This window comes from Myripristis murdjan, chromosome 2 (genome assembly GCF_902150065.1).
Source record: "Myripristis murdjan chromosome 2, fMyrMur1.1, whole genome shotgun sequence".
NCBI classification, from domain to species: domain Eukaryota; kingdom Metazoa; phylum Chordata; class Actinopteri; order Holocentriformes; family Holocentridae; genus Myripristis; species Myripristis murdjan.
In genome coordinates this window covers 18,160,281-18,169,426 of record NC_043981.1, presented here as the reverse complement: position 1 = coordinate 18,169,426, position 9,146 = coordinate 18,160,281, and the positions used below count along the sequence as shown (strand labels likewise).

Genomic DNA, 9,146 nt, shown 5'->3' with positions numbered 1-9,146 from the left:
TACAGTATGTGTGTGACTGTACCCGCCCCACTGGCAAACCCCAGTGTCCAAAACGCACAGCCCTCCAGAACAAAAACAATCCCCTGCCATCACCGCCACTGCGTCAAGCTCGCCGGAGTTAGCCACACCGAAACCGGAAAGGAAGGGATTTTACTTTGAAAAGCCAAGCACAAACAACGCTTAACTTTAAAAATAGGCTGCATGAACAACCAAACGTGTGTAAAAGAAAAAAACAAAACAAAAAACATTTACTTGAGTATTAAGTTTATATGAAGTGAAAGCATCGCTGTAAAATATATACATATGATTTAAAAAAAAAAATTGTATTCCTGGTGAACAAGTGCCTGGCAGACAGGTAAATTTAATGCTAGATTTAAAAAAAAAAAAAATAATAAAAATGCCTAGATTTAATTATACAAGCAGATTCTTCTTGAAATACACTTCCTATTTTACACGCTATTTTGTAAATAAAAGCGATTTGGGTAAACCATGACCTTCAGCCAGGGTTCATCACGAGGCCAGCCGCTGTCAATACAAGCAAAAATCAATATAACTTTAAAAAAAAAAAAAAAAAAATCATTGATTCGTGTTTTAAACCCCCTTTTTAAGTATTTGCTGCTAGTGTGCTTGCTGTCTGAAAACACAGCGTATGAACAAAATCCGGTCAAAGGAATTTAAATATTAAAGTTTATTAAAGTGTTATGTTAACACTTTAATTCTCTGTTTTGCACATAAAATGGATAAAGAATTCACTTGCCATTAATGGAAATTATACTGAAAATTATGCATTATGAGTATACATCTATTCTATATGGTGATATTCTATTCTATAGATATTTCGCACATATATTTCATTACACATAATCTATGCTAAGGTTCAATTGTGAAAGGTCTACACATAGTCTATAGATATATTTTAGCATATTTCATATTTTATCACTCTTGAAGGATAAGCATAGTTATTAAAAAGCATTTTTCTCACATTTTTTAAATTGATAAGCTTTATTTATCTTGTTACTTGTGTTTAATAATTTTTTTAGAGATATATATTTCTCTCTTCAAATGTTGAGAGGTATATTTTGTGTAGTTTACTATTGTTTTCCCCTGGACTGCCTGGACAACAACAATTTTCCAGTTTACTCTCTGTTTGAAAAAAAAAATATATATAGTATAGGCCTATAAACAAAATTCAGTCCAAATAATTTGAGCATATACATGTGTTATATTAAGTTTATTAATGTGTTATATCAGCCTGTTAATTCTCTGTGAGAGCTTTTATTTTTATGACCGGAAGTTGCGTTCGCCCTTCTCTGCCGCGAGCTTTCCGCAGCTTCGGTGACGCCATCTTGAAATTGTCCCGACAAGAGGAGGCGAGGAGGAGACTTTGGAAAAAGCAGCTCGTCCTGACTCGACCGGACGGATTAGCAGAGGCAGAAGCGAGTCAACGTTGCTGGCAATATTTTGTTGTTTGTCTTAATTCGCTCCGGAAGACATTTTTAACAGCGGGGACGGTGTTTTCCCCGCACTTTGGACGGGGGGATTCGGCTGTTTTTCCCTGCCGGAGCGGACGGAGCGTTATCGGCTGTTTTTCGCTCCGGGCAGCGCCGAGCGGACTGTCACACCGATTTCCACACTTTAACACGGAATATAACATCATGATAAACGTTTAAACCTGCCACTAAGGCGATCAAGTGCTGTTTTAGTTAGTGGAAAATCTCATTTTGAGTGTAAATTTGACGTTTACAGCAGCGCGGAGCTCGCCAAGAGAAGTTTGATTGAAGACCGGAGTGCGCTCGATTTCCAGCCCGATGGAGGATCTCGCCGCTCGGCTGTGGCTCGGCCGTCCGCTCCCCCGGTGTAATAACAGGTTAACTAAGCACAGATGAACACATATGTGCACCTCGATGTCAGTGCAACAATGCTGCAGACCTGGCAAGTACACGGCAGCCCAGGCTTGAATGCCAACAAGTCGCCCTCCATTGCGTGTGTGTGAAGCTGGAAATACCCCGCTGCTTCCTCCTGTGTGCTGGACTAATAAGGCTTACCTGGCTACTACGGGATATTTTGGATTAAGACATTATTTTTTAATATTTAAAGATGCTCTTTTTGCAAAGACAGTGCTCACTGGAGCAGCCGGACATTTAACACATTGCAAGGTGTTTTTTTTTTTTTGATTGGTGATTTTTTTCCACCCCTGTTCTCGTTAGTATTATTGTTATAATTATTACCATCTTTCTAGTCAAAGGATCAAATTCGGATGGAAAATGGGAGACGCCACCAAACTGGCCTTCGCCGTTTTCCTCATCTCCTGCTCTTCAGGTGGGTGTGGAAGGGCTTTGCATGGCTTATTGTCAGCAATGCAATGCTTATTTTTGTTATCTATCTCAGGAGAATGCAATGCATTGCTTGCAGCCTGCTTTCTGGTTGCTGCTGCTGCTGCTGTTGTTGTTGTTATCATCTCTGGAGAATGCAGAAGAAATTCCTCTCTGCCATTTCACTCCATGTATTGTGCCCTTTGCATTATCCTCCTCCATCCACATGTGTGTTATGTGTGCAGATGCAGTAGTGCAGTGGTGGCCAAACGGGGGTCTGAGGACCTTCAGGGGGCTTTGAAAGGGGCACAGCAGTGGGGAAAAAGAGGGATTTTATTGTCATTTCACCCCTGTTTTCTCTCCCAAAAGAAGAATTGGGGATAGCGGGGCTATGTGAGGATGCCTGTTTTTGTTCTTAGGTTTTACTGTCCTCAGTTACCCCTCCTCCTACAGTATAGACAGTTATGTAATTCTGTAACAAGTCATATCTCACAGCTATAATCTCAGATGGGGCTGCTGAGGACAAAAATCTCCAAAATGGGGGTATGTGGGGTGAACGCAGCTCTATCTCGGGGGTTTTCGATGTGAGAGAGTGAAGGAAAACCTGATGTGGAGCGAAATAAAAAGGCGGTTAATCTCCAATCTGTCAGTCTTACAATCTTAAAATGCAAACAGCCACAGTTTTAAGCAAATGAAAGAGAAACCGGGTAGGATTTTCATGATTCATTACCCCTATTTTCATGCACCTTGCATTGATACAGTCTGTTTATTCCCATCATAAACAATCATGTTAGCTGTAAAGGTTAGGGAAGGTTTGGTGCGCAAATAAAAAAAAAAGGCAAGTATCCTCTGTTAACCCTGGCTGCATTTAGTAATATTAGTATTGTAACATTTGCAATAGTCAATCCTCACTGCAGCAAAGCAATTTGCGCCCGTAATGTTGGTGGAAATCCTTCATGTGCCCTTATTTGCCAGGGGTGAATGCATAATGAATGTCAAACAGGTCAGCGAGGTGGAAATGGGAGGAACAAAGGTCAGTGTAGGTGTTAATTTTATTTTTTATTGCTGAACGTGCAGCAGGTAATGTGGCCAGCGTTAGACAATGTAAGTACAGTACGGGGGGAAAGAAAGGAGGGAAATAAATGTAATTTTATCACCAGGAAGAGTAAAAGAGCTGCTTTGGAATGCGAATTAAAAGGTTTGTCAGATAGCAATAATAGCCGGTGCTGGACAGAGAGTGTAATCCAAGCGTTGTGTGTGTGTTGCACAATGCAGCAGATAATTATTCTGGTTGCTCATTACCGTCTGAAGAGGGGAAATGAGTGGCTCCTACTTGAGGTGGAATAATAATCCTCTGTACAAATCACGTTGAATTAGCACAACTCCAAAAAAAAAAAAAAAAAAAAAAAGACCTGGAGAAACCTCTGATATGGGCTGTGGACTCGGCTGAGTGGTTTTATTTGACTGGGCCTTTTGTACCACGCTAAATAACCACTTCAGTACGACGAAGGAAGAAAAAAAAAAACATTACCTGGAGGTCTGCTTTATTCAGTGCATCTCAGAGGATCCAGTCTGCAGAAATTGTTGTTGTTATGTCAACCAAAGAGTGAGGTAACACAAAAACCCTTTCAAGCAGTGCTAGGCTAGATTTTTTATGTAAAAAAATAAAATAAAACCCATTTTGTCGTCTTACATCACAGAGCAGAAGCGGAGAAGAGAGTCCAGTCTCCACTAATTAACACTGCAGATGCTGGTTTTGTACCCAGATTGGATTCTTGTGTCAGGTGATCACAAATCCCCGCCTGCAGGAAGTGATGAATTGAAAATTAAGAGAAATCCCAGCTGTTAGAGACAGCTGGGCTGGCCAACATTAGATCTTTTCTTGTCTCTTCGGTTTATTTTAGTATAAAACATGTTGTATTGAAGGTCAAATGTCGCAGTCAGTCACCTTGCTGCCATTTTTTTAGCTACCAGCGTCTAAAGTTGCCGGTTGCAGCTTTAAAAACAGACAAAATTTGTTTTTATCTCGTGCTGTTTAACATTTTGTAACAGTAGGTGTCACGCCTAGCGATTGTAGGACTCTTATTTTGGAGTGAAACTTGTACCGCAATGATCAGTCCTTTACTTGCAATTAATCAAATAAAAATACAAAACATTTGGTGGGTGCAGCTTGAAAAAGGCGAAAATTTGTTTACTCCTCTCTGTTTCATGCACTTATTCAATGATATTTTTGTGTTTGTTTTGTTTTTGGGAGCTGATCACACATATTAAACCATTTTAAGACTTCATTTTGGCTCTGGTAACTTGTGAGAGAGTTTTATCATTGTTTTTGGCTTATAGTCTTAACATATTGATAAACTGAAATACAATCACTCGATTAATCAGCTTTAAAAACAGACAGATTTTGTTTTTATCTTGTGCTGTTTATCATTTTGTAACAGTAGGTGTCACTCTTAGCGACTGTAGGACTCTTATTTTGGAGTGAAAGTACCACTGCCACGATCAATCCATTAATCACGTCCTTGATTGACAGAAAAATAATTGTTTTAGTAATTAAACTAATACAAATACAAAACATTTGCAGGGTACAGCTTGAAAAAGGCGAACATTTGCTTGCTTTTCTCTGTTTCATGCTCTTATTAAATGAAATCTTTGTTGTTTTTGGCTGCTGATCACACAAATTAAACAATTTAAAGACTTCGTTTTGGCTCTGGTAACTTGTAAGAGGCTTTTTGACTTTTGATAGATGACATAACTAATGGGTAAATTGAGTAATAATCCGTAGATTAATCAGCAGAGGGAACAGTCGAAAGGGGACATTTCTTTTGAAAATTTGATTTAGTTTTGCGACCGTGTCTGATGTAGGAGTGACTGTAATCCACGTCAGTACCTCTGATTGTTCCTGAACATGCGGCGGGGGGGTCGGGGTTATAAGGTTATCTGCCTCGGTGTTGATGTGACAGGATTAGAACCGGCCTCTGTGTTGTTTGTTGTCTTTTTGAGATCAACTTTTTCAAAACCCGGCAGGCAGTGTGAAAATATCAACCCCGCAGTACCGGACGGTGACATTTTGAACCCCCGACTGCACCTCCACGTGATGGTTTTGGGTCTTATTGATCGCTGTGGGGGAGGCCGGCGGGGTCACCCACACACATCCTGTTGGCTTTGCTTAAGGGCACTGCAGCAGGGTGGGCGTTGGACGGAGGTCGACTGGCTGAAGGACGACATCTGCAACCTCCGGGACGTACAAACTGGGAGCAGGGGAAAGATAATCTTAACAAGAATAACTAAAAATGTCCTCATCGGTAATAAATGATTGTTCCCTGTAAGTTATGCAGCGTTAGCGTTATTTCTTTTCCCATAAATACAAACTTGTGACTGGGAGAAACTGCTCATGTCAGGCTCCTAGTGATGATTAATGTGGTAGCTCTTCATTTTGACTGCTTTTGGATTCCATAATAGAAGAAACAGAAACAGAATTTGTGGTGGTTTTAGCAGAGCTTCACTCGGCGATGCTGCGGTTTAGCTTCTTACTAGTGGCACATAGTGAAATTTCACGCCTCCAGGTACGAGATTTGTTTCTGAAATTTATGCCAGTTTATGCAAGTTGTTAACAACAGTCGCCATGATTGACTGTTTACGTGGACTTCCATCGAATTAACATTTTCTGATTCTGGTAATAGTTGAAGTAAAAAATGCTCAGATTAAGGTGAGAAGCTTATCACATGACCAGATGTTGCAGGACGTCTCCTATTTTTTTAAATACCGTGCTACCGAATCCCATCCTGCATCAAAGCGGTGCCACACTTTACGATAGCACAGCACATCAAAATACTGAGCGAGCGAATCGTTAATCATGACTTTGAAGAGACCTGAAGCTCGATCCTGCAGGACGGAAAGCCAGATGGGTCATTAGTGTCGGCGACCAATGAAAACGCCAACAGTTCTGCACCAAGCGGACGCAGTTTGTGTTTCGTTTGGGTTTGCACATGCAGGCGTGCACTTAGAGAGAGGAAGACGAGGACTGGGGTTTGGACATCAGGTCAGATCGATCGCAATTACAAAGAGAATCGGAGGGGAGACGGTTTCCATCATCGAAACTGCAGATGATGTCATATCCTGCTGCAATCTGATTAGCCAGCGTGACAGATTGGCTCGGCGCACCCTCTCACGTCAGCCATGTTGGGAAAAACGATCTGGACGTCCCAGACTGCGCCAGGACAGCGGGACGTGATGTACTGACCTTCTCACACTGCGACGTGACGTTTTTTCACTCCCGTCTTGATAGTTTGCCAGGATCAGCGGTGATATCGCACAGTTGCACATCATCATTTTAGTCAGTTGAGTTAAGGGCATTTTACTCTGCTGTGCACCTAAATAGCATTGTTTTTGCAGCATTTTGCGGAAACCCAGCGACTTGACGACGCAACCCTGCAGCGTCCTTTTGTGATGTCTCACGTCGCATCTTGTAGAAGATTGTTAGTAATAGAATAATTGATAAGCAACACATTTAACCAACTTAATCTTTTCTTAATTACAATGAAGCCACAAGTTTGTTTAGTCCATGTAAACACAGTCATCTTTGGTTTGGTGGTTTCGAGTCATTTTCAAGGTGCTTGATTTATTTATTTATTTATTTTCTTTTAGAAATGGCTGGGATGTAATGCTGAGTAATCCGCCCTCAGCTCAGATTACCGCCCCTTTAATGTGCAGAACAGTCGTAGCGATGCGATGCTGCCTCATACTTCAGGTTTATTCTTTTATACAAACGCAGCATAAATGAACCAGCCGCCATCTAGAGGTCAGACCCGTGCAGAAACGGATCCTCCTGTAAGCCAGGTTGAGGTTACAGCAATATGGCAGGGATGAAGAGGCTCTAATCTTTCAAAATCCCCCGTGGCACGAAAAAAAAAAAAATCACAGTGGCAGATTTCAGCTCCTCCACATGAAGCTAAACTTAGAATCGCTGCACGTTTGTTTTGTCTTCAATCTCAATACATGCTTATGCTGAAATCATGGGTTTCTGAAGGATTTGTGGAGCCATTTCACCTGAAAACATTCAATATTAAGATGATGTAGATGGCTATGACGTTTATTAAAAAGACTGGACATGTATAACACGAGTAATTTTAAGTTTAACACAAGTAATCAAAAAGTGAAGTAATGAGATTTCAAGGCCTCCCTCAAGGCCAGAAATCTTATATACAAGAAGTTTGGTCATTAATGGGAAGTCCAGTGGGAAATATTCCCACAATCCACCACTGTAGCGCTGCAAAAACTATTTTTTTTTTTTCAAACCACATCATACAGTATTCATGCCCTGTGATTCGCTCACAGCTCTTCCCCCCAATCCTCACGTCTTTTTAGAAGCACCAAGACAAGGTTATTTAGCATCCACAAGGTTGTTAATTTGTCCTCGTATTTTAAACATCTTTTAACGGTGACCAAAACATATTTTCTGACTGTCTCCCCCCCTCCTGCTGCAGTGTTTTGGGTGTTTCCTAAAGCTGACAGAAGCTGGCTACCGGCACTGTCCCATTTTTTTTCTCTCCTCTCTTTCTAATATGTTCCCTTGCATTATGCATAAGGCTCCAAAAGCACAGGTGTATTTGTTAAGTCCAGATGTAGCCTCGTTTTCCCACCAGGCCCAACTAGCCCGTCTGCATCCTTGCAGGGTTTTGTCCTGCGGCGCTTTAACACCACAAACACAGCACGGCAGCAGCTCTTGCTTGGGGTAATGTGGCAACCAAAGGCGGCAACAAACACGGCCACGGTTGGAAATAACAACCATCTATCGGTCAAATCCCAGAGAATTTTGTGTTCTCGACCTTTCCGTTCACACTGCAAGGAATTTGGTTGATAATTTGGTCTGTATTCACCATTTGTGGGCAGTGTGGACTTAAATTTTGACAGTTTTTATTTGATTTAACCCTTCAGAAAATGACTAACCATAAAACAAAATAAAAACAAAGTTAAAAAGGGGACAGACTGGATAGTTTAATTTTTATAAGGATAATACACTTTCTACCAACAACAACAACAACAAAAAAAATCGTCATAGACCAAATTAGTGATTAAAATATTTAAAATAACTCTAATCTCTGTAGTGGTCAGCTACAGTATGTGGACATGTACACTGCTTTGGTATTTTCTCTCTTGAAATATTTGTTTACAAGGTGATATGGCTCACTAAAAGACGTTTTTTTAAGGTAGGAATTGAATCAATATAGGGAAAAAAAACTCAATTGCAGTGACTTCAGGGCTGATTTTCAATCCTTACAGTGGTATTATCAGACATTTTGAGCATTATATGGTGACCATTTTCTCTGTTGTCCTTGAGGTAAGATAAGAAAACAACTATTTTGAATCGATTTCCCCGTTTGTTTTGCACTCACCAGGCGGAGCTACTGTTCACAAAATCAGATCAAATAACAGGGAAACGAGAGCGTCGAAGGCCGGCGACCTCAAAAAGTCAAAGCGTGGGCAAATATTGTCGTCCGAAAAGCTTGTTGACATTGTGTGCATCGGCCAGGTTTCCCAGGTCACTCAGCTCGATGAAAAACAAACGGACTTCCAGTAATATGTTGATCATGCTGGCAGGTAACCAACCGTCATTTGGACGTTGGACTCTTATTTTAAATGTCATACTTGTTGTTACAAAGGTTAAAGTGGTCGGTTTGTGTTTGGCCGATCTGTCCTTGTTGCTGTTTGGAGGTGGCACAGTGGACAAAAACAAAGAACAATAAAATCTGCAATGAGCTTTCAGCATTTCTCTTTTGCTCGACCAAAAAAAAAAAAAACAAAAAAAAAACACCTGTCTCCAAAAAGAAAGTT

The 9,146-nt window shown here is 40.8% G+C and overlaps 1 protein-coding gene across 3 annotated transcripts in view; it reads left to right on the top strand.

Moving 5' to 3' along the window:
- Positions 1-1,347: 1,347 nt before the first annotated feature.
- Positions 1,348-9,146, top strand: part of acvr2ab (activin A receptor type 2Ab) — a 66,909-nt gene continuing 59,110 nt past the window's right edge. For all 3 annotated transcript variants that reach the window (XR_003929235.1, XM_030067310.1, XM_030067300.1), the window contains exon 1: positions 1,348-2,319. Coding sequence is in view for 2 of the 3 variants with exons in the window: in XM_030067310.1 (XP_029923170.1) it covers positions 2,265-2,319 (55 nt within the window). In the remaining variant the exon portion in view is untranslated. The remainder of the gene's footprint in view (positions 2,320-9,146) is intronic.